General features: G+C 33.4%; 2 protein-coding genes across 4 annotated transcripts in view; one reads left to right on the plus strand and one right to left on the minus strand.

Annotated features, from left to right (window-relative positions):
* The first annotated feature begins 1583 nt into the window (after nucleotides 1-1583).
* Nucleotides 1584-3374, plus strand: LOC105211653 (probable citrate synthase, mitochondrial). The gene has a single exon (XM_011183186.3). It carries the CDS (start codon nucleotides 1721-1723, stop codon nucleotides 3245-3247), a length of 1527 nt encoding a protein of 508 aa, XP_011181488.2. The 5' UTR covers nucleotides 1584-1720; the 3' UTR covers nucleotides 3248-3374.
* A 1518-nt stretch (nucleotides 3375-4892) lies between these two features.
* LOC105211654 (protein spinster) overlaps nucleotides 4893-26985 on the minus strand; it is a 29655-nt gene continuing 7562 nt past the window's right edge. The window contains exons 2-9 of one of the 3 annotated variants that reach the window (XR_008471773.1): nucleotides 14314-14671; nucleotides 12187-12513; nucleotides 10973-11234; nucleotides 6981-7079; nucleotides 6633-6902; nucleotides 6422-6563; nucleotides 6040-6222; nucleotides 5095-5236 (exon numbers count right to left, since the gene is read on the minus strand). Coding sequence is in view for 1 of the 3 variants with exons in the window: in XM_054233615.1 (XP_054089590.1) it covers nucleotides 5214-5236; nucleotides 6422-6563; nucleotides 6633-6902; nucleotides 6981-7079; nucleotides 11694-11955; nucleotides 12187-12513; nucleotides 14314-14671 (1481 nt within the window). In the remaining 2 variants the exon portion in view is untranslated. Of the gene's footprint in view, nucleotides 5237-6039; nucleotides 6223-6421; nucleotides 6564-6632; nucleotides 6903-6980; nucleotides 7080-10972; nucleotides 11235-11693; nucleotides 11956-12186; nucleotides 12514-14313; nucleotides 14672-26985 lie in introns of all 3 variants that reach the window. The other 2 variants (XR_008471774.1, XM_054233615.1) reach the window with 2 other exon arrangements.

A 26985-nucleotide genomic window follows, 5' to 3' on the forward strand; every position in this document is an offset into this window, starting at 1 on the left:
TTTTGAAGGCGACAACATTATTGTGGATAAATAATAATCATTGGGACTAATCATAGAATTCGTTTCAAAAAATTTTACTGTGAAATCATTGAAGCCGTATCGAAAACAAAATTTTCGATCGAAGTGAACTCACTTACCGACATGTTAAAATGCATTCCGCGACTAATCGAAAATCGAAAATTTTAGTCGAAATCTATCCGTTGGTGAGTGAGTTGCGGAAATTTAAAAGAAATAACCCATTTGGAAGAATTTATGTAATCAATTACTTTATTGCGAATGGATGACTCACGAAAGTGTATTCAGACACTTAAACAACTTGATGCCCGCGACTGAATCAATGCCTGATAGGAAACTTTATTTCCGGGACTTGCTTAGCTGATTCGTAAGTATTTACATTTAAATATATATGTAATTGTGTATATGTATGATATATGAATAATATATATTTATTTACCAAGCAACGGCGCAGCATGAGTGAGCATCGACATCAATATAACTGCCGCAGCGATGATTGTGACGATAACTTGTGACAACATTTTCCGGCTGAAGAGCAGCTTCCGCATACGACTCGGTATATGTAATTGTATGTAGATTGCTGACTTGTTGTGTAATTGCTTGTTATTGTCCGCGTCGATTATAAGAATACTTGTAATTCCGTTGTCTAATAATAAAATGCCAGCGCGAGCAAATACTTACAAAATGTAAATGGAAGAATCCTACGTTGGGTGAACGAATAAGAAATAATTAACAAGCTAAAATTGACAGTCCGTTAGTTTTTAGGTAGTACCGTTCGCGCTGAATTTTCTGAAGAAACTGTTTTATGGGACTCAAAGCGCTATTTCTTACACGATCGCCAACGGTGATAATGATTAGCGGAGATGAAACCAACGGCACGGCGGGGAGTGGGATAGCAAACGGACAGTGTTTTCGAATTTGAATTTGAATACTATCTCTTGCGATCTATTATAAGCAGCTCCGACCTCAGCGTTTTGTTGATCATTTCCATATGCAAATTGAGAGAGCTACAACATACAGTAATAAATATGAATACTGATTTATATATATTCTGATGACTTGTGTGGAAACGAGTATTAGTGTGAGAAGAAACCTCATTTTCAAATTCACAAATTGCAGTCGAAACCATCCCAACACTCCATTCTTCTCACTTGTAAGGTCTTCGAGCTTTCTTGTAAGTAAAGTAAACACTTTTTGGTTGGCTCTGTTGGTGAGACCCGATGTGTCGATAGATTTATGGTTTTTCATTCATCGGAAAAATTAAAAATTACTATGTGAACTATAGAAGGTCCAATGCACTAAGACTAAGTTGGATTGATGAAATGATTTGTGAAGGTATATATTTCAAGCTATAAATATTTTTTGTTTGAGCTTCTGAGTTTGTTAACCTGGGAATATATAAAGCGTTATCTAAATACCCTGCTCTAAAAGTTCTGGATAATAGGAATTATGTGTGAAGGTGTGTTGAGTTCTATATCCGCAGCAGATAGTGTGTCCTTATTGATGATGTGGATGGTGACGTAAGATTCCTCAGACTCTACTATGTTTAATGTCACATAATATTACGATATGCTTTGCAAATTGTGTTAAACTTTCATTCAAAATTAAACAAATAAATTTATTTATTCACTTCTATTTCTAAAAACATAAAATAATCTTAAAATTATTGAAACACAAAAACAACAATAAAACAATTTTGAAGCCAATGTCTGTGTTAGGCCGCTCGTCGCATCGGTGTGTTAGATCCTTAGGGCAAAATGTCAGCGGAGTATTCACACGATGCAACTCCTCGAGTAAATGTGATGCGAAGGACGGTGGCAAAGGTGGTAAAGGAGATTTGCGTACAGTTCTCACTGAAAAAATCAAATCTGAACAAGAGAGAATCAAGAAATTTGTCAAGGAGCATGGTAAAACGAAAGTGGGCGAAGTGAGCATATCACAAATTTACGGTGGTATGCGTGGCATACCGGCATTACTTTGCGAAACCTCTATACTCGATCCCGACGAGGGTATACGTTTCCGTGGACTCAGCATACCGGAATGCCACGAAAAATTACCGAAGGCTGAGTGCGGTGATGAACCCTTGCCGGAGGCCATATTTTGGCTATTATTGACGGCGGATGTGCCGACAGCGGAACAGGCAAAAATGATTACGGACGAATGGAATGCAAAGGGCGAATTGCCGGACTATGTTAAGAAAATGTTGGATAATTTACCAAAAGAGCTGCATCCAATGACGCATTTTTCAATGGCCGTAACATCGCTCAACAAACATAGTAAATTCTTGAAGGCCTACCATAAGGGCGTGAAGCGAACCGAATTCTGGAAGTATTCACTGGAGGACGGCATGATATTACTCGCCAAATTGCCAAGTATAGCGGCGCGAATTTATCGAAATATCTATCATAACGGCAAAGGTTGCGATACGATCGATAAGAAGCTGGATTGGTCGGCCAACTATGCACGCATGCTAGGCTTTAACGATCCATTTTTTTCCGAAGTTTTACGTCTATATTTGTATGTGCATTGCGACCACGATTCGGGCAATGTGTCTTCACACACCACCCATTTAGTCGCTTCGGCATTAAGTGATCCGTTTCTCGCATATGCCGCCGGTCTAAATGGCTTAGCCGGTCCCCTGCATGGACTGGCCAATCAACAGGTATTGGTATGGATTGAAAAAATGCAAAAAGAATTGGGTAGTAAAAATCCTCCAGAGGAAAAAATCAAAGAATATGTACAAAAAACATTGAAATCCGGTCAAGTCATACCCGGTTACGGACATGCGGTCTTACGGAAGACCGATCCACGTTATCTGGCGCAACAAGTATTCGCCGACAAGTATTTGCCGAAATACGAAACATATCAGTTGGTGCGGAAAATTTACAAAGTGGTGCCACCCATACTACAATCTCTGAAGAAAGTAAGAAATCCCTGGGCCAATGTGGATGCACATTCCGGTGTCTTGTTGCAGTATTACGGCTTGAAGGAAATGCAATACTATACGGTGTTGTTTGGTGTTTCGCGTGCGATTGGTGCGATGTCGTCCATCACTTGGCATCGTGCCCTGCAAATACCCATCGAGCGGCCGGTCAGCTTCACCAGCGATGCACTAATGGCGCTTGTGAAGAAAAAAGAGTCAAAAGCTGGCGAAGGCGATAAATGTAAAGCTGAAGATAAGGGCAAAGGTAAAGATAAAGAGAAAGGTGATAAAAAACCGAAAAAAGTTTAAGTTCGTTGCAATCAAATATTGCCTTGTACTATACCGTGTGCTTTAAACAGCGTCCTCTCAAAATTAACTGTTAACCGTTATACATGTTCCGTTAAACGAATTAAAATGCGTTTATTATTCAGCTAAATCGTTCCGTCTGTATATTTTTATTTGTCGTCACTTTTTTGTTGATTCTATGAATCTTGCTCAGGAAAAATGGAAAACCTTTCGTAAAGCTTTTTAAGCCTTATATAAATATATAAAATATAATAAATAAAAAAATAAAAAATTTAGCAAATTAAAAAAAAAATATATATATATAAATAAAAAAATAAAATAAATTAAAAAAAAAATAAAATAAATTAAAAAAAAATAAAAGATATATTAAAAAAAAATTAAAAATATATTAAAAAAAATAAAGATATATAAAACATAAAAAATTTAATTAAAAGTAATGAAACCTAGTATTGTGAGAACCCTTTTAAGCTCATTTCGAACACTAAAAAAAATTAATTAAAAATTCAACTTGTTTAATTTATTTTAATTTTATTTTTTATTAGCATTCAATAAACCCAAGAAATTACGCTATACATAAATACTTTTATATTTTATAATATTTAGTATGCGTTTAAGCTTAATTCAATACAATATATTTTTTAATCAATTTATATTAAATTTCTATATATAATATATATAACAAATCCTAAAACAGTCTTATTTCATGAATTCTGCTCCATTGCGAAATTTTGTAAAACTAACAGATTCATTACGGTAGTGAAGGGGTATGCATGAATACAACTGTTTATAAGCGATAGACAAAATAAATAATAACAGTAAATGAATTAAATGATATTTTACAATTTTTATTTTTTAATTTTAAAATTATTAAACAATTTTTGATTATTTTTGTTTTCGCATAATTTGGAAGATTTCAATTAAAAATTATACAAGAAATAGTTGTACTGCACACCCGCTTCTTACTTCACTGCTTATTCCACTAGTTTATTTAGAAATTATTTTTTATCTAATTATTGTAAAGCTAACTAATTTATATATGTTTATACCTACTGTGCATTTAGTACCTACACTTTTCTTTTTACAATGCCTGCCTTCTGAGTAGACATATGTACATATTTAAAGATTTAAAAAAATCTTAAACTATACACATAGCAACGGTATGTGTGTGTATGTCATAAATATTAAACTTTTAAAAATGTTCAGTTCAGCAGTAAAATTAGCATGCGCGCCGCATAGGGCAATGAGTTGTTGCTTGAGTATAAATTTTAATAAAAACTATAAATTTTTTGCAATTTTTTGGTTTTTGCAAAATTATTGAATACTATTCAGCAAAATATATAATCTTTAAATAAAAAAAATGGTGTTCTTTTATAGCAGTTCTTAATGATTTCTAACACTGAGCTTTCCACACTCACAACCGCGCAGCACTCAACTCTCCGCCTTCTACACACTTACTGAACATACACATACTAACGCGCATTTAACAAACTTATACATTTTGAGAAATTTCAAAATCATAATACAAATAAATACACAATAGGAATCATCTTAACGATTATGAATGGTGTTTGAATTAGATGAGAATGATCAATGTTTATTTTATATATACATGCACTTAAATATGTATGTTTTGAAGTTGAATGGTTGGTTTGATGTTTTTTTTTTTTTTTTGCATTACTATCCATATACATACACGCTTCTACTAATAGGAACACACCCACTTCTTGAGGCACACATGATTCTATGATAATCATTACTACTACAAAATAATTAGTTAAAACTAATATTTCAGTCATATGTATGTATGTATGTTTGCCTGGTATACAACACATCTTCAGCGTAGAACGGTTTTTGTGGTTGTAATATACATACATATATGTATCAATAGCTTGTGGGTTGATTGGCTGGCTGGCTGTTCGGGTAAGTGGCTTATAAATTATACATTTGCGTAATTTAGTGAAAGTACACTTCACTCCAGAGATGCTTGAGTGCCTAAAATGTAAGAATAAAGATTTCAAATTAGTTATTTTTGGATATTATTTAAATAGAACATAGATTAAAGACATAAAGAAGCGCAAGAAAACGACAAATGGGCATGTTATGGTGATACATTTCGAAACTCTTTTTAGAATTCGTTTGTAAATTGAGATTAAGGGATGACATAAACGACGATTGGAGTTTGGAAACAAAAAAAAAAATATATAAATAAATAAAAAATAAATAATAAAAAAATTAAATAAGAATAAACAAAAAATAAAATTAAAGATAAAGAATTAAAAACAAAAAAAGTAAAAATAATAAATAACAAAAAATAATAATAAAATAAAACAATATTAATAATAAAATAAGAGATGATAAGAAATAAAAAAATAATAGTAAATAAAATATATGTATAATATATAAAAAAAAAATAAATAAAAAACCAAAAAATTAAATTAAGAAATCAAAAGCAAATAATAGAAATATACAAAAAAAAATAACAAATTAAAATTCCAAATAATATAATAAAAAAAAAAATAAAATAAAAGAAATATAATAAAAAAATAAAAATAAAATAAAAGAAATATAATAAAAAAAATTTAATAAAGAAATAATAAAAAATTAAAGAAAAAACATTAATCACAGTAATTAATTTTGAATAACGATCATTTTAACGAACATAGCACGCATATGCATGAAAGTGGACTTGAAGCATTAGAAAAAAATTAGATTTCGCTCAACAAGTGATTGTAAATAGTAATGTAGCGCAAGGACAAACAACAAAAACAAAACAAAAAAAGGTCAACCAAACTCACTATAAAACCCAATAATGGCAAAACTGTTTTTTTTTATTGCAAAATCGCTTGCGCTATCAATTTTGTATCCTTAAGTATGCTGTATACGAGAAATATCTGTACAAAGGACGATACATTCGGAATCTTCGAAATCGAATTCTTTACTTTTATTAGCTGTGTTGCTAACATCGTTTGATTCGTTAACTAAAGAAAAAAAACAATAAAAAATAATAATAAAACTTAATTCAGAATTTATATGCATATTATTTGCATATTACGCGATATGTATAATTTAACACGAAGAACAGTCGCAATAGTAAGTGAAAGCGCATTTAAATTTAAAAATTAAATAATTTTATTATGTATAACGTAAATTAAGCTGTAAATGTGAATTTAAACTTACCAAGTGAGGAACGCGTCGCACGACGCTTATCCTTTAATATGTAAATGGCAGTTAAAAAGAAGAAAACGGCACCCAAAACTTCAATGAAACTGGTCGAAAATAGTGAATATTGCAATGCCGTGAAACTGTTGCTATCGGTATCCTATACAAATAAAAATATATGATTTAATTTCAAAAACGTTTCCGAAATATTTTCAACACGCGTACTCACCTCTATGTCGATTTCAAATAATCTTTCTTCACGTAATTGACTGACGAAATCGGTGGCATTCGCTACCAATGCTGTGACATTTTCACTCACCACGCTGGCGGCCTGTGCTAACAGATTTGAGCTTTCAGTCGTGACATTACTCGACAATAAGCTGTCGGTAATATTATGACTATTGTCTTCTAATGTTAGTGACATGCTAGGTATGCCCAAGCTGAACTCAGAGGTCTGGCTGGTAGTGGTGCGCAAATGCCGCTTGATACCTTCAGAGAGCTGAAAAGTATTTGAAAATAATGTCGTTAATTTATTTTCAGTTATTATAGTTCATAAATTTTATATATTGTTACATACCAAGCCAACGAAGTAGGGACTGCCGGCATCACCCAATGCATGCGAGACCAGAATTTGGAAGGCTTCGGCGGTGGAACGGCGTGTCGGCACGACAACATACTGCAAAAGTGAAGAAAGCATTAAAAAAAAACTAATTTATATTGGCCTAAAACAAATAATAGAAACAACAAATAACGAAAAGCTGTGTGCGTGAGTGCGTGTGTTGAATAAAATTAAACCAAATATACTACTTTGCAGAATTGTGTTATTCTTCTAAAATTAGTAAAGCCTTTGCTATTTCGTGTATTTTCTAAGCGAATAAAGCGAGCAAAACAAAAACGTAAAAAGTAGTATTTTTGTTTAGTAGGATTTTAGCACAAAAAACAGCAAAACACTGGTATGCATCGTCATTGCAAAAAGCTACACACAGATGGGGCCATAAGCACGTAAAGAAAGCAAAAAAAAAACAAAACAGCTGCCCATGCACTTGCTTGTGATACACTCTTGTGGAAATTTGGTGTGTGTACAGGATAACGTATTATAGAAAAGAAGTTCAAATACTAATACTGTACAAAAGCACAGGCGTTTAATACAACCAGCAGCAAATTAGGAGCGTGGCAGAGCAGACTTTCAAGAGATAATCTAATACTTGGCCACCACTGTGTGCAGTTGTTGCAACGCGCGTTCTTAAACAATTGTCATTGCATAATTTTAGGCTGCGTGGGCGTACTGTAGCAGGCAGCATCACGCTACCAACCGATTCAATTGAATTTAATTATTTAGTATTATTAACGAGTTGTTTTGCTTTGTTTTTGCTTTCTTCGAGCTTATGGGCCAACGGAACTTTGTGTTTTGTTAAAATTAAAATGATATGCGTGCTTTGAAAGTGTTGTAGAGTAAGAGTGTGCATATGTGTGTAGGTTTTTTTGTCTACAAATGTAAACGTTTTATAACTCTATATCGTTCATATTAATATTTATAGTAAATGCAATAACACCCTTAAAAATATGCATACATACCACATACATCGCTATTGAAAGGGTTAAAGATTGGTTATACATATTAAAACATAGTAAAATAGATAGTAAGTATTTATATTAGAAACATCAATTAGCACTTCCGCAGGGCTAAGAAGAATTTTGAAATTTTTATAATATTTTTAAAAAAATTTAAATAATTGTTAATTAACGATACGAGTCGTCAAATGCTAGATAACAAATATACCAACAAGTCTCATATATTTTTTAGAAATAATAAAGAAATGTTAACTCAAAGAGTCTTTATCTGCTTCAATAGCGATGCATGTAATTAAAAATAGTTGACGATAAAACTAAAATTCTTAAAATACTAATATTAGTTTATTATTAAAGTAATTAAAATAAAAATAAACTATTTAATGCTGTTAATGGCTAGAAAGTACTTAGGTTAAAACTCATTAGACATATTTAAGTAATTACCAAGTGATCTATGTCCTCATATATGTTTTAAATTACTTAATAATAACTTTGAAATAATTATCTAATAAAAACCAAAGCATATATTTAGATAGCAACAGCTCAAGTGATTATTAAGTGGGAAAAAAGAAGGCTAATAGCAAAAACTAGATCTTTTGAGGTACGAAACTGAATGAGAGATAAGAAAAAAATGAAAAATATATGTACTAACTATACGTATTTAATACAAAAGGAAGTATACGAAAATCATAGTGTCACTGTCAAATAAATATGAATGAAAAAAAACAAAGAAGACTAAACGATGCGCTAACGTCACTAAAACAAATGATCATAAAAAAAGATAACAAAAAAATTAAATTTAGCAAAAGACTTTGCACTTGACTTAGCATTAGCAAAATTAAAGCTGTTTTTTTCGCTTTTATTTGCATTTTGTCTAATATCTGAAGTATATTTGACAATATAATTTTCAAGCGAACAGCTCATTAGATAATAATTGGCACACGTACATTTAGTTAACATGCGATATTCTTCCTATTCTTAGCTGATCATATGCATAGATATATTTAGCGCATATATATACATATGTATGCGTGTACGAGTATGCGTGAATTGGATTGTATGTCATTGAATAAAAAAAAAAAATGAACTGATCATATTAAAATTAGACGGTTGAAGAAATACCTAGCGGTAATTAGTAGAATTAGTATGAAGCTGAAACAAGGCACTACACGCATAGATAAGATTAAGAGATGTATGTATATTATATATAAGCAATTTAGATGATGCAATAAATTGTTGAGTTAGCGAACTCAAGTCATATATTATTTTCTAATACACTCATAAATCAAAACAAAAAGATGGGCGTTTCCTAGGTGCTATCGAAAAACTACTGAAAAATTTCATATTTATTTTATGCATAGAATAAAATATTTGAGATATAGATCTATCTACAACTCTACACAATTTATCACACAAATTACATTACTTTAACGGCATGATTAGACTTGAAATGAGTTTACTTATGACGACAATTTTCGAAAAATGTGCTGTTGAAGTGACAAAAGATTTCCCCAGAGAGTGTAAGAAAGTGGAGTATCCACACTTCAGCGCTAATAAGATTTATCGAGCTAACAACAAAATATGCGCTTCTATATTTAACGCTTTTGTATATATATGTTAAACAGTGTGCGTGCTTTAATAATAGCAGAAGAGCCTTTAATGTGAGGGAACAGCACGTGCATGCGTAAAATATGAGGATTACACAAATGCACGAAAGGTTCGACACGAACATACATAAGTACATATATGTGCCAAGAGGGGTGTGCAACCACAAACAAAACAGGAAAAAAATGCAAAGAAAGTTGATGAGCTTAATGTGAGCTGAGTGTTGGCGCCAAAATAGAACGTGACGTATAAAACTGGTGACTTTTATCCGTTGTCTCGTAAATATATACACACACAAACAATTGTACATGTGCCAAGATGTGAGTGAAATTGCAATATGTCAACTCCATGGGGTGTAATTTCTCTTGACTTCATTGCATTTATTATGTTTTTTTCTTTCATTTTTTGGAGTGCCAGCAAATTGCAAATATTCAAGTCGGCAAACTGTACAGTACAAGTGCAGAGGGGAGCTTCTTATAATACATTTGTAAGTGTGTAGAATTGCTGTTAAACGTTTTCGTTGTTGTTGTTATTGTCACTCGGTTGCATAGCAGATAAGTGCTGCATTTTGGCATATAAATAAATTGCAAAACTTTATTGTGGCACAGATAGCGTAAAGGGGCTGAAAACTTTCGCAGCTGGTACGCGCGAGGGGGTTGTCCCAAGTTTATTGGTGGGTGAGTGCGTGCTTTACTGTTGTGGTAAGTAATAAAAGTAAATAATATGCATTCATATTATTTTGTTATTTAATACTGATAAATGTGTTTAATTAAAATAAGGAGTGAAGAATGGAAAAAGTTTTCTTAGAAAGAGGGATGAAATGCAAAATAATTTTAAGAATACAGTAAGGAGTTTAAAGCACTAAAGCAAAGGAAGAATGAAAGGCTAGTAAGGGACTTAAAAATAATATTATAAAGGCGAATTTAATACATATATAGTGTAAAACGAAATTAGGTGATGTGTAAAATATTCTAAAAATACTATAACTATACTATAATATTGCAGTAAAATTATTTACAAAAAAAAAACTAATAATTTTATTATTACATAATCTTGTATAAAAAATTAAAAAAACATAATTGAAGTTACTAAAACTCTTTTCATACTAACTAGTCTTCTAAAAACGTTATAAAGCAACTCGTAAACAAAATATAACTTAAATTAATAAAATATTACTAATAATGAATTCTAAATGATTATTTACAAATGTAGCAACAACTGTATACTTATGCACTATACTAAATGAAAGCAATTATGCAGTTTTATAAAACGTTTACATTTGTTACGTAAGCATGTAAATTTGTATAACTGTAGTAGATTACAACAACCAAAAACCACCACAACAAAACATATGTACTTTTAGTGCAATTTGTGTTTTTTTTGCATTTCTCTTACCAGTAAAATATCAGCAACTAATGCCCAATTTAGATTCAAAAATAATTGCCCGATGAACATTAAAATATACGAGGCTATGACGTATTTTGTGACAAAGAGCATCGCGGCCGCAAGGAAAAATGAGCTAAAGAATAATCCATAGGCGCATACCAAGGGATCGGCGTTGTTCTTGTAACTGGCAACTGCACGCGACACTATGGGGCCGAGCGGCACACCAATTAGACCAGCTACCATTGTTATAACGCCGAAACGTAACGAGACGCTGTTTAATTTTTTTTTTTCAAACAGTTAAGCATTACATTTAAGGTGCGTTTTTAAAGTTGAGTTTTGTTTTAGTACAAAAATGTATGAAGAAAAAAACAAAGAAAATATTATAAAATTTAGTAAAAACGTTGAAAGCATTTAAACAAGAAAACTCGTGTTAAATATAAAAAAATGGAGTAACAAAACAAAAATTATAAAATATCAAGTTATAAACAGCTGAAATTCTTAAGGATTCTTGCTGTTAGCGATCGTACAAGCTCTTTTGCATTCCTTTTATTGCTTTTTTTCTTTAGTAGCACGCTGAGTGTGTTCGGTGGAGGAGCAGACAGTGGTGGGTGATGTTTTCATTAACGCTTTGCTTTTTTTTAGCTTTGCTTATTTATTTTCACGCATTTATTTGCTGATGATTGCACTACGCCTTTCATTCATCATTATGATTTTCATTTCATTTTCTTACCAACAAAATATCCGCAACAATAGACCAGCATAGGTTCAGCGTCACTTGCGCCAAAAAGACGAACAAGAAGCAGAACGATGTGGTGGTTTGCGGTGTCACCAGCGACAAGTAGACCATCGGCGCGGATATGAGCAGACCGAAAGCGCAAATATATGGATCACAGTTCTCGTGTCGCGGTCGTAGACGTTGCGCCAAAAACGAACCCAATGGCACACCAATCAATCCGGCTATCATGGCGATGATGCCAAACTTGTACGATACGCTAATTGATTTTATAAATAGGATTTATGTGTCTGTTTTTTTTCAAAATTTTAAATGCTAAAAATATTGAATTAAATGTATGTGCGTAAACATGTTGAATTATTTACACAGCATATTTCTCATACAATGTATATATATACATATGTATATAGAAATCGAAATTTTTTGGGAAATCCAAAAATTTATATACATATCTACACTATTTTTATTTTTGTATTTTCATTATACTCACTCATTCAGTGACAGCTCCTCATTGCCAGGCTGCATTTTGATGCCTAAATAAATGAATTTAGGTCCCCACCAGGCAAGCGCACCAGTGACGAAAGCCACACAAGTGAAGCCCGCTGTCGAAAGCATAAACGAATGATTCTTCACCAAGTCCTTGATGTCTTCTGTGTAGCTGGTTGGTTCCAAATGTGGTGATCCTTCACTCTCACCGCGCTCTGGTTCTTTGATTAAGACAATCAGCACAACGGCTAAAATGCCAAGAATGGGTGTAACGCGGAGCGCCCAACGCCAGTTATTAGCCAAGCGTGCAGTCTCCGAGCCGACAATGTAACTGCGTAAATAGATAATATGTTAGAAAATACAAATTAGAATTCATATTTCAATAAATAACCGTTTACAACTAAATATTGAAATCGATTATTCTTGAAAATAACTACAATTAGATTATTATAATATTATAATATAGCATTACAATTACTGTCATAAATCAAGTTATTTTTTTATAATAAAAGTAAATTTATTAAAAGTTTCGCGTAGAATCTGGAAAATCTCGATTAAATGTAAATTAGCGCTAATTGTCAACTCTTACATGTTAGATTGAATACTAATCAATCAATCAATCAGGAGGCATACTTAATTGAATGACTACAAATTGAAGGGTCCCGACTCATGTTTGTAATTAATTTTTAATTTATGTCCCGTTTAATTAGTCGTCGAATCAACCACTAATTATTACAAAAACAATACAAATACACATATTATTCACACTAACAACGCAACGCTTGCCTCGAACTGTTTTAGGGGTGTTTCTCCCTACTTGACTTTGGTTGCGTGAGAGTATTTAATGCTTATAACTTTTATACAATTTGACCTTTCAGACTCTTACTTAAAGAATTTAAATGCTGTTAATTGACGAATTCGTTGCACTTACATATTTGCTGCATTGCTTACGTGTGAACGAAGTATTTGATGTGAAAGAAAATCTAGTAATTGAATTAGATTTAAATTGACAATGTCAATAATAAAATTTCTATTATTAATTAACCTTTTGAACGCGCGCAATTTAGAAAGTTATATTATGGAAATAAGTTGCGGGCAAATGGGTGCGATAAAATTACAGTGAAGCCGCGTTAATTGGAACATAGATACATATTACAAGTGTTGAAAAACTGTTAGCCAATGGTTGAAAATGTCAAATGGTACCTTCAAGTTGCAGCACATAACCTCAAAATTTTCATTAAATTTTAATATTAAAATTTATTAAATTCTTAAAATTAAAAACAAATTAAAAACAACACCGGCGTAATTTTTTCTCACCACTGTCCAACGGTTCACCCCACAAACTTTTAAACAGTTATAGTAATTTAAGAATCCCATAAACAACCCTCGTCGCATAGTATTAATATCCACAGTTAAAAGTTATTACTTTAATATTTACAGCTGCCTATAAGTTTTCTCATCATAAAAATTCCAAAAATTTAATTCAATTGAAGGCAGCCAGCCAACGCCTCTTTGACCTGCCTTGTTTTATACAATTAAATTTGTTTTATTGTCATGGGAGTGCATGACACGCGATCGGTCGTTTGATCGGAAGACTGTTATGAAGTGTAAACAATATTAAAAATTCAGCTTATATTACACAATTTAGATGAAAACACGCGATCGACGCTCTTAAAGTTTTTTCTTGAAAAGCTTTGAAAAGTCAGCACTGGGGGTGAATGACTCAACATAAAGAAATGCACTAAAGCGCGTACCATAATTTAAATATACTATATATATAGAAGCGGACCTTACTAATAACACTATAAAAATATAAATAAATTCCTTATCAAATTTATTTATATTATTGCGACCGCTAACAAGTCTAGAAATGCAACAGGCAGATAACCGGATCCAACACAATAGACATTATAGTGTGCGTAGGACAAGGTTATCAGAACTACTGTTAGTAAACATTGCAAAATTTAATTATAAAACAAATAAATAAACATAGTTGATAAGCAGACAAAAGCTATAATAAGTTTTTAATGTGATTTGCATAGTAAAATAAAAAAATATTAAAATTATAGTAAACTTAAGCGCTAAATATTACTCAAACCTTTAAAATATAGTAAATTATTTTCAGACTTACCCAAATCCTGAACCAACTGGTATCGCAAAATAGAATAACGCCAACATTCGCGAGCGCAAATCGTGTATGAACAAATCGGAAATAATGGTCGGCGCTATGGTACTATACGAAGCCTCACCGATACCCACTAACGCGCGGAATGTGATGAAACCACCGAAGCTGCCCATAAATGAGCCAAGTAACGTTGTTGTCGACCATAACAGTACACCCACGGCCATAATCCAACGACGCGAATAACGATCACCGAGATAGCCGAAAAGTGGCGCACAAATCATATAAGAGAGCACGAAGACGGTCTGCAAGAGACCACCATCATCATCACCGATTTTAAAATCGGCTTGTATATCTGTTAAAACACCTGAAATATTTCAAAGAAGAAGAATATAGGTTAGAATTGATTTTGAAAATAATTTAATTTTTTCAAATGGAAGGTATTTAAATAAGAAACATCACCTCAACTAAAAACTAATTTGGATTGATATCTATGTTTCAAAAAACCCATATTTATATAATGAATACTTGAACGTGAACTTGAAGATCTTTAGTTTCTTGCAGTTCTATATCACTGCTCTACTATCTAAGACAAGAATGAGCTATGGGAAAACTATACTCTTCCCAAATAGTTTAGGGGAACCCCGGTCTAGTTGACAGTGCTTAAACGGATATCAAACCAACTATCATCGGAACTGAAACATAAGCTTCTTCAATTCAGAATGTTTAGATCTTATTTAAATTTGTCATATCTTAACTGCGTGAATTCCTCTTCTTACGCATATCATGTGGCAACTCTTCACCAAACATAACTGTGCAATTGCATTGAGGTGTGTTCGCATACCGTGTGCAGAGCAGCTTACGCTTCACCGGCAAATGAATGAATGAATGCCACACGAGCTTTGAAGCTTTGAAGCCGCGTGCCTGATGCCAATGAAGACTCTAATTTTAGCACATAACGTGACCACACTGTATAATGATGATAATAACGAGCAAATTTAATTAACACATTCCAACAGTTGACTTAATTGCAATCACGCTGATTGTATGTACATATGTATGTACATATGTATGTGATGTATATGCGTATTTTAATAAGAAAATATGAAAAAGTAGAAGACAAAGTTGTTTACTCTTGCGAAACTTTAATGGAAACTTTATTGACACTCGGAACTTCTGAATCGCCTGATATTCGCAGAAGTGGTGCTATTAGCAGAAAGTTAAAAACTAACAATTGTTTAACTAAAGTGCTAATTGCTTGATTTAGTCTATAAAACTTAGGTTTAAAGCAGTAAAATTACTAAGAAATCTACAAAAGAAGAAAGCTACTACATAACAGTTTGAACATTATCAGCTTTAATTGAGCCACAGCATATGAAGCTTAATGAGGTCACGCTTTCAAATTTATCATTTTATTATTAAAATATTTCAAACTTCATAATTTTCATTTTAATTAAATACTTTTAATATGTTATGAGCGAGTTTCGCAGTACATTCGAGTACTAATGCAATAGCGAGAGTCAATGATGCCGGCACTCGATTGCTTTTTCGCTTTGGGAGAGTTTTGCAAAAACAACAACTGCCATTCGGAGGCGACATTAAACTGCAGGGCGCTGTTTGGTTTTCAAGGTTACATGCGCCACTCAATTATTATCAGTATCATGCACATTTACTCATCATCATTGCAGCAGTTGTGTTTCATCAGAAAATCGCTTTTTATATATGTATGTATGCAACTATAAAAGTATATATGTATGTACATTAGGGTGGCCCTTAGTTGTATGGAGGATAAAAAAAATGTCTGGATTCTCGATCGCACCCCCTAGAAATATGCGAATAGCCCAAAAACTAGTATATACAAAAGTTTTAGGTCAATCAAAAAAGGTTTAGAGGTTGCGCAAGGAGCTTGAAATCCTGAAAAAAATAAGAATTTTTGCCATTTTTATGTCTCAGACTTCCATATTTCATAGTCACACTATCCCTCACTGGTTTTCCATACCGTAATAATAAGATAATAAGAATAATATTAGAACCGTTATAACGGTATATCACGAGCATGCGACGCTTGAGAATGCACCACATTAAATTTACTTTCATATTTGTATTTCTGTAACTCTATCATCAATCGACCGATTTTTAAGATTGTGGTAATTTTGGAAAGGTAATAAAATGCAGATCTTATTACGGTATGGAAACCAGATAGTGTGGCTTTGAAATATGGAGACATAAAAATGGCAAAAATTCTTAATTTTTCAGGATTTCAAGCTCCTTGCGCAACCTCTAAACCTTTTTTGATTGACCCAAAACTTTTTATATACTAGTTTTTGGGCTATTCGCATATTTCTAGGGGGTGCGATCAAGAATCGGAATACTTTGGAAAATAAGGGTCACCCTAATGTACATATGTTTTTATATAAGCAAGTAGCTGACTTGCTCCAGAAACGGTCAGTTAATCATTGGCAATACATTTTCATAGCGCCACATAAAACTATTTAACATTAATTAAGTAAAACTAGTTTAATCGTCGTTTTTAAAGTCATTTCAAGTTGGACTATGTGTGATTTGTGTGAAGCAGAAGAAGAAAAAAATATAATATGAACTTTATTTGCTGTTGGCTTAAGTTGGAAGCGGCGTTTGCACTTCTTTAACTAAGCAGATATGCATTTAATTCTTTAAATAAGTTAATTTTTGCAATTTTATTTTATTTTAGTAACATTGGCCGCATTGCTGCACACTGACCACTGACCACTTGGCGTAACTAATTGCGCTGTTGTTGCTAAAATATTTCTGTACGTTTTACCGAGTACATAAAGGTTTTTCACGGAATCGCATACAATTAAGTAAAATAAAATAAATTGCTTTATTGAAAAAAATCTCTATACTTAATAAATTCCGAAGAAGTCTTATAGAATTATATTTTAATTAGAAGTTATCTCTTGACATATCAATACATATTGAATTTTTATTTCAACAGTTTTACATACAATTTTTTACAATTTAACAATCGATAACTCTAAAATGTATCGATCAGTTAAAAATTAGTGGAGCAAATGGAGCAGTTTGATGTAAGGGAGTCAAAACAAGCAAGCATTTTTCTCATTTTAATGAATAATTTTTAATCAATTTCAAAAACCGTGACGAGTTTTAAGGTAACTAGCTTTAAATAAATGACACAGTTTCTAAACAATTTCAAAATGAATGAGTCATTTATTGCTTTTGAAGTAAAAGCACTACATGTTACTCGGAAGTGAGTTATTCGCTTATCAAATAGTAAATATAAATACATACATATATCTATAGTTTTTATATAATTATAAATATTAGTCATTCATTAAGGTAAATCTTAATTAACAAAAAAGTCAAAAATCACTCATTCTACAAAAGCTTTAAAAAGTTATCTTACATAGACTGATTCTTTTAGCTGGCAGGATAATAAACCATTTTGAGTAAATTTCGAAACAATTTAATTGTCAATTTCGGGTTGGCAACTAGCAAGTTATTTCTAATGATTTTATCTGTCATACATTTCATTCATATACAAATTATCCGATTACCAGCTACCAGCGGAGTGTGTGGGGGAGTGCCGGTAGTATAATAAACTGAGTGCTAAAAGCGGCACTTATCAATGTGTCAGCATAACCTTGATAATAGATCACATGAATGACAATTTGATAGGCTATATCGCATAGGCAACAGTGTAAGTGGCGCCCACTCACATGTAGCCTTAAACAACAACAATAAAATACTAATCTAACAAATAAGAGAAAAAGTAATGAAATACCATTGGCGCATACCACTTCACGAGCGTGATAAAATTGAGTATTTGGGCTTCCCAAACACCCGCACTGGCGAATATAAAGATGAGTATGCACGTACTTGAAAATTTTACGGCATTTTAAATACATACACAGTTATGTACATTTGTTTACCTGGAATCACGATAAAAATCATGCGCTCAGGTTAAGTATTGAATGTTTGTTTACATACATGCATACATAGTATTTGTATACAAGTAGCACTAAGTAGGAGAACAGTCTAAAAGCAAACACGTACAAAAATGTCTAGGAGAGTCAATGAAAGCGTATCGTGGCGCATGGTTGAGAGAACAACTTGGCTGTCAACGGAAAACGCAACAAGTAAACGGAAGAGTAGCGAAAATAGTGACATGTGACATATATACCTACATTTGTATGTATGAATATGCACAATCCCCCTCCATACATTTGTACATATAAACACAATGAGTAGCAGAACTAGTTCGCTAAACTGCATGTTTTACGAGCAAGTTTGTGACTGGTGCAAGCGCTGAGTCAGACAACAACAGACTGCTCACTGCTGCCTCCCCATAATTGCCAACCGCCTTCAACACTCGACGTGGCCACAAACGACTACACTACACACACTAAAAACCCCCATAAAGCCAACAAACCCGAAGTGGCGCACTGCCCCGCAATCTTCCCGCCGCTTTGTATGCCATTTTCGCTCTTCATCATACGTTTTTACTGCTTTTGTTGCTTTTGTTACTACTACAACTCACATATTCGCGTTTCGTGTTTTTTACTTTCTGCATTTAATTATTTTCGTTGTTATCTGGGTCTTTTTATGAGAAATTTATCGTACGATTTTTTCAACCAATCAGCGAACGCCGGTATTAGCCAGCAATGAATAAGTGACGTAATGGCAAATAATGCTGACGGTCGAACGTTGTCGTTGCCTACGTAGGCAAGGCGGCAGGCAGCGAACAAACAGTGGTGAACACGACAAGCAACAGAAAATACCAACCGTGAAAAGGCGAAACACTAAAACCGAATTGGGGGCCGATGTTGGTAGAGCTACTGCATAGGTGGCTAGCTCATTTACATACACATATGCATATGTGTATATGCAAATATGTGCATACGTACAATTGGTATGCAGCGACGTCAACACGTAAGCATTCATAAACGGAAAGATTGCGTTATTCCAAACAGAAAGACGACGGCAACGACGACGAGCAGCTACATACATACATATGTATGTAGTGGTCATATTTTTATTGGCAAATATAAAATAAATATCATTAGCAAAATTGAATTTAGCATGAATTTGTTTTTGTTTATGTTGCTTTGCCGGTCGATTCGAAGGCTTGGCTCTGACTGACTTACAGACGGTTTCTCCACACTCTTGAAGGAGACAAACGCCGAAGGTGGATATTATAGTGGAACAATATACATATATGTAGATTTTATGCCAAAATGAGAAAACGAGCAACAATCGAAGAGTCGAGAAGCCGAAAGCTTTAAGCAGTCAGTTGCGTTCAATGTCAGAGGAAAGCAAACATAATAATGAGGTTTTATTTAGTTGCAAAAATAAGTAATAGGAACAAAACAAAAAACTTAAAACCGTAGACAATTGGCAACAAATAAAAACATGCTTACAAATCGAGTATCAGCGGAGAAGCAGAAATGGAAAAATAGACCGGCAATGTGCTAAAGAGAACCAGTTTACAAAAGCCGGCACCGGCGAAATGTCAGAACACAGCCACCAATACAATTCTACAAAGTACACAAGTACTCAACTAGATTTGTTGGTAGTCAGGCGACCAGTTAATAGTAAATTACTGAATGTGAGAGCATAAAATTAGCAAATTGTTATTAATATACTCCAACCACTTGTGATGGAATTTCGAATGAAATGTCCTTGAGACGCTGCAGGAAAACTTTGTGGAGAAGCAACTCTCGGAAGAAAATTTGTTGAATGTTATTATATGTAGCTATCTAAAAAAATATTAGCCTATTTCTTTCTGTAATAGTTTTGAATAAAAAAGAAATGCTCGAATACAAATTAATATTGATAAATGACTATGCGTTCAGCTTTATTAATAGACAATAGCGATTTCTTCAATTCTTCTCAAAAGATAAATAAAGTAAATAAAATAAAATAATAATTTGAAAATTAAAAAAATAGATACATATGTATGTATTCTCTTGTTTCTCCGCATCATTTTACGATTACTGACACGATCATTATGAATAAGCATCGTTTCTGAACATATTTGAATTGATGTCAATAAACGTAAGACGTTCAAATTTTGGCGTTTTTTATATTCAAATTAAATATTAATTTATTCGAGCAAGTTTTATTTCACGTTGAACTTAATTCACAGTGTTGACTCATTATGAATGTTTGGCATTAGCTTTAAGTAGCGGTTTCAGAAGTTATAGATCTGTACGTTAACATTTTTTTCATTCATTTAAAGTCGATATTTGAAAGAAACAATCGATATTTATTTGCTCAAAGTATGAATTTAAGTAAAAACAATTAAGTTGAATTAAAGTGAAATATTTTAAAAGAATCTTATATTTTACGCGAAAAAATGTAATATACAGTGACTGAATGCGGTGTTGCATATTTAAATTTAGAGAGGTAAAGCTAAAGAATATGAACATACAAATATACGCCTTCGGGTTAATGCGGCTTATAGCATTATTCATCGGTTTATATGCATAATAGGCGCAATACGCCAAATGGAAGCTTCTGAAAATTAGCACTGGTATGTATTTACGTACATACAAATATACAAACGTACCTACTACGGCATTTGTAGGGAAAAGCAAAAAAGTGAGAGATGCATTTCGGTCAATGACATGCAGCACTTAGGCTATTCGAACCTATGCCTAGACTTAGGGTGTGAATATGCGCCAATTTGCAGTGCTGTGGAAGGCGGTGCTCGGGCGTCATTTTAAGTGCCAGACACCTGCAATAAGTGAGTGCACCGCATTCTCCATCACTTTTGCTATTATTTGTTTGCATTTTACGTGGTACATGCGAATAAAGGCTACACATAATAATATAGTTGTTTTAAAACTGAGTTTGTGCCGACATTGGTAATACCCAGACAGCGTGAATATATGTATATATTCGTATGGGATTGGTATATGAAAGACATTATTTGTATGACAAGTGATAATGCAAATCACATGTTTAAGTAAGTAGGTTTGCGGTTTGTTCAGTGATCATCAGACTAATGTGATTTATTATATTGAATGTTAAATTTATGACTTTCATTTCATGTGTGGAAATGCAGCCATATATACCATATTATATGATTGATGTCCGATGATTGAACTACTTTATCTTAATGTGATAATGGGAAATGAATAATGATAACGTGTTAATTCGATTATAAATGAACTGGTGTAAACGCACAAATATACACACACAAAAATTAAATGAATCATTTCTCGCACTTTAATTAAAAAAATTATTTTTTCATTCATATTTGAAATCAAAAAAAAATATTTACGGATAATTATTAATCTACCAATTAACCTTTTAATAATCACATCATGTGAGAATTGTGGAAACGGCACTTCTTAACTGGCGTAGAAACCGCTTACGCGGTTATAGCCGAGTCCACAACAGTGCGCCACGCATCTCTCCTTTTGGCGGTTTGGCGCCAATTGGTAATACCAAGTGAAGACAGGTCCTTCTCCACCTGGTCCTTCCACCGGAGTGGAGGTCTCCCTCTTCCTCGGCTTCCACCAGCGGGTACTGCATCGAAAACTTTCAGAGCTGGGGCACTTTCATCCATTCGAACAACATGACCCAGCCAGCGTAGCCGCTGTTTTTTTATTCGCTGGACTATGTCTATGTCGTCGAACAACACATACAGCTCATCATTCCATCTTCTGCGGTATTCGCCGTTGCCAATGTTTAAGGGACCGTAAATCTTCCGCAAAACCTTTCTCTCGAAAACTCCTAGTGCCGTCTCATCGGATGTTGACACCGTCCACGCTTCTGCACCATAAAGTAGGACGGGAATGATGAGGGACTTGTAGAGTTTAGTTTTTGTTCGTCGAGAGAGGACTTTACTTTTCAATTGCCTACTCAGTCCATAGTAGCACCTGTTGGCAAGAGTGATTCTGCGTTGGATTTCAAGGCTGACATTATTATCGGTGTTAATGTTGGTTCCTAGGTATACGAAATTATCTACAACTTCAAAGTTATGACTGTCAACAGTGACGTGGGAGCCAAGACGCGAATGCGCTGACTGTTTGTTTGATGACAGGAGATATTTCGTCTTGTCCTCGTTCACCACCAGACCCATTCGCTTCGCTTCCTTATCCAGGCGGGAAAAAGCAGAACTAACGGCAACTGCCATATGGAAAATTTGTGAAAATAATTTATAATTACCATGAATATTAAAAAAATAGTTTTCATATGGCTAGGAAATAATTGCGTCACCTGCACTCTGCAAACAAAGTGAATGTATGCTATTTTAATCAGAATCAGATTCACGGCTAATCAGTACAAAATACACAGTAGTAGATAATGAATGATTAAATTTGTAAAATGTTGGAAATACACACAAACTTCTATTCTTCAAACAATCTATTTTATTACTAAGAAGGTTTACGCTAAAATAATGTTTATAGTCACGATTGCAATGTTATTGCATGCAATTAAGTAAATCTTAACTCAAAATCAATAAAAATAATCCAATAGCACATATTGCGTATTTTCCAAAGTAATAACATTAACATTTTTGTTTAATATGTACATATTGAAAAAGTAAGGAAATTTTGGAAAAATGCTTATGAGCAGAATATTATAAATTGTAAGAACATTCGTTCTTGGCTACTCAAAACGACCTTAAGACTTTCCAGCTGTAAAAGCTACTAATAAATATCGCGGAAAATTCCAATAATACATTGGCGGTCAAATTAATTAATGTAAAATAAAACAGCTGACAAATAATTTCTTGTTTATTTAAAGAAGAGACTTTCATTGACAAATAACATTGAATAAATTGGCGCCTTAATTCGCATATTTTGCTTTGCTGTTATTTGTTATTTTAATTACTGTGCTACTATGCATACTTTGCGCCTAAAATAAAAATATTTAAAGTTTAATTTGTAACAATCTAAATAACAGCAAATTATACAAATTGTTTTAAGATGACCCCTAGCAATAGCATGTGATCTCTGTAATTAGCTTAGAGTAATGCTATTTTCATGTCAAGTCTAACGGAAGGTTGTATAAATCGAATTGAGTGCATTTAATGAATATTTAAATTTTTATGAAATTTATTGAGAGAATTTGATAGTACATTGGAAATGCTAAAAATGAGTTCATTAGATTATCGGAGCATATTTACTTTGCCAAATTCCGCAAATATCTACGAGATATAAATCTCGAATGTAGAGATTGCTGTTAGAGCTGACTGACTGAGTGACATGAGTGCATGTTGAGTACGGATCCTTGACAGAAACAAACAATATGCTTACACTGTATATGTTAATTACCTAATTTTTATAGGATGTTGGCCGCTAAAGGTGAAATGTTTAAGTTCATTGACTGTTCGACGCTAAAACACCGAAAATTATAATAAAGCGGATCTGAGCTTGTACAGAAAATTTTACCCAAACTTCCGCGATGTTAAAATATGTAAAAATAATGCATCGTATGAGTTTCATTTTAATCGATAAATCATTGTTTAAAATACAAAAAAAAAAAAAAAACAGTTAAATATGTTTGTCGTGCAAGAGTGTTTTATGGTTCCCAACCACTGATCATCATCACCTCTCTTGAATGCAAAATCAAAACACTTTTTTACTATAATATCATAACAAATGTCAACAAACCCGGTAAAGAGCAATAAAAATCAAAGCTATTTACTATAGAAAGAGAAAAAAAACTACGGATAAGAAAGCCGGAAAAGAGAAAGTTCGTTTACCCAACGCGGGTACTTTCGTAAGCATTTGTTGCATACATATCGTATGTATGTATGTAGGTATGAGCGTATTTCAATACAAAAGGCATAGCGCCTAAACATTAGCAAAAAACAAAAAATCGAACACAATTTTGCTATGCATTTTTCAAACTGACCGAATTTACAACTTTTTCTTTAGAGCAAGAAATTGTATGTATATTTATATGTAAGTTTGTATGTGAGTGAGTGGCGGCTCTGTGTGCATGAAATTGTGTTTGAGCAAAAGGTGGTGAAAGAAAATTGTTTACACCTGTGAAAAACGCCGAAGTGAAGAGGTTATGGCCGAAAGCCATCAACGGTTTTTGTTGTGTCGAGCCAATTTGAGACGAAGGGCTTAAGAAAGCTGCTGTCATAACAAGCAGAAACAAATATGTATAATGGCATTTATGTTTATATAAGCAAGTAAAGCGTGCATTCAAGCTTTAGAAAATAATTATATAAAATAAAAAAATCAATAACGAAAAAAATCATATTTCATAAAAGCACTTAAATGGTTTAATATGTAAGCATTTGCAGAATTTCAATAAATAAGTATTAGCAATCAAGCATGAATTTTTGCGTTTGCTGCACCCACGCGGCAGCGGAATACCAAAATTAATGCATTTCTTCTGCTTATTGCTCTGCTGCTGCGCACCTCTTTGCACTTTTACAGTCATTAATTGAGTGCTTTGTGGGGGCGCGCCTACAACAACAAATGTTCTTATATAGCAAAAATGATACACTGCAAAAAAATACATACACACATTTACATTTGTAGCTATGTACATTTTAACTTTTATCGAAGCTTTAAGATTTCTACACATTTTATGCGTTTTTTTACGGTTAGCTATTTTCGCTTGTTCAACTTTCGAAAATCGTTTGTTTTTTACGTTCACTTTTTATTTTTGGAAAAGTGCCAATATAAACAACATAAATAAAGCTCACAATGCGCACAGTTTCGAGTTGCTAAAAATTGCTAGTAAAAGGAAACATGAAAAACCGCTATTTTTTAACGACAGTTTATTTTTTATTTTTGGCACGTTTCCTTTTTTTCAAATCCATTAGTATATAATACAAAGTGCGAACAAAACAAATTGCTCAGTGGAGAAAATCGAATATGAATGCAAATATGTATGTTTTTTTTTGTTTTGGAGAAAGAGAGCGAAGATGAACACCAAGGTCAAGAAATTGTGGGTGGTGGTGGTCGACACGTAAACATATTTATTTGTGGAGAGTGGGTTTTCTAAATTACTGAAAATAAATATAAATAAAAGCAAGTTTATTATTATTTTTTATTTTCATTGTTTTGGTAGTGAGAAGATCTAGCTTTTTAACTGTTTATTTTAGAGGTTCTGACAGGTTCTTATATAAGACCAAGAACTGAAAAACGTAATTTGAAGTGTAATTAATTAGGTGTATTGCCACAGGAAAACATTTTCAATCAAATTATTTTTTTATTATTAAGTTTTTGTAATATTTTTGCTGAATATATAACGAATGTTATGTTATTATATGTAATTCCATCATTATAAAAATTACATGTAAATTTACATTGTAATTTCCACTATAATAGTCTAATGACTACCAAGAAGTCAAACGTCAGGGTTGCAAATGTTACAATTATAGGTTTGAACGTAGTTAAAGTCAAGTTTATTAAGGTATTATAAAGATATCGTATATAACTAATAACCCTTTAAGCGCTGATTAAGCTTTTAAAGTTAAATACATTTAATTAAAAGTAAAATTACAACAACAAACTGGCTTTATAACTCATTTTGTTATTTAATGTTAAATCTATTTATGTAAGCATTGCAAATCCTCTATGATTGATAACTAGTTAATGCAGTATATCAGTTATGACATTAGAATATCAATGGAGTGCAAACACACTACTCGAGTTTGGCAAACAGGGCCTTCCCATGTATAACTTACTGTGTGTTTATAATATAATATTTAATGCTTGTGTATTTGTTATCGAAATCAGCGGAAGGATGATTTAATAAAATGAATATGTAAGACTGTAGTAAAGATATCGAAAGCTTATTAATGAAAATCAGCTGACGCACGAAATTTGGGTAATTTTCCATTTTGGCTTTAACATATGTATGTATGCAATAAACTAAATTATGTAGATTTAGGTATGTATGTATGTGATTGGCGTTGCAACCGTTTAGCCGGTTATAGCCGAATCGACGATAGTGCGCCACCTGTCTCTCTCCTTCGCAGTTCGGCGCCAGTTGGAGATCCCAAGTGTAACCAGGTCGCTCTCCACCTGGTCCCTCCAACGGAGTGGAGGCCTTCCCCTTCCTCGGCTTCCTCCGGCGGGTACTGCATCGAACACTTTCAGGGCTGGAGTGTTTTCGTCCATTCGGACAACATGACCTAGCCAGCGTAGCCGCTGTCTTTTTATTCGCTGAACTATGTCAATGTCGTCGTATAACTCGTACAGCTCATCGTTCCATCGTCTGCGGTATTCGCCGTTGCCAATGTTCTGAGGACCATAAATCTTGCGCAAAATTTTCCTCTCGAAAACTCCTAGTGTCGTCTCATCTGATGTTGACATCGTCCAAGCTTCTGCACCGTAAAGCAGGACGGGAATGATAAGCGACTTGTAGAGCTTGATTTTGGTTCGTCGAGAGAGGACTTTACTGTTCAATTGCCTACTCAGTCCAAAGTAGCACCTGTTGGCAAGAGTTATTCTGCGCTGGATTTCGAGGCTGACATTGTTCGTGTTGTTGATGCTGGTTCCCAGGTATACGAAATTATCTACGACCTCGAAGTTATGACTGTCAACAGTGACGTGGGAGCCAAGACGCGAATGCGCCGACTGTTTGTTTGATGACAGGAGATATTTCGTCTTGTCCTCATTCACCTCCAGACCCATTCGCTTCGCCTCCTTATCCATGCGGGAAAAAGCAGAACAAACGGCGCGGTTGTTGCTTCCGATG

Source organism: Zeugodacus cucurbitae, chromosome 6 (genome assembly GCF_028554725.1).
Source record: "Zeugodacus cucurbitae isolate PBARC_wt_2022May chromosome 6, idZeuCucr1.2, whole genome shotgun sequence".
Taxonomy (NCBI): domain Eukaryota; kingdom Metazoa; phylum Arthropoda; class Insecta; order Diptera; family Tephritidae; genus Zeugodacus; species Zeugodacus cucurbitae.

Bases quoted from the DNA above. Each gene is read 5' to 3' on its own strand.
- LOC105211653 (XM_011183186.3), top strand. From the start codon at position 1,721: ATGTCTGTGTTAGGCCGCTCGTCGCATCGGTGTGTTAGATCCTTAGGG.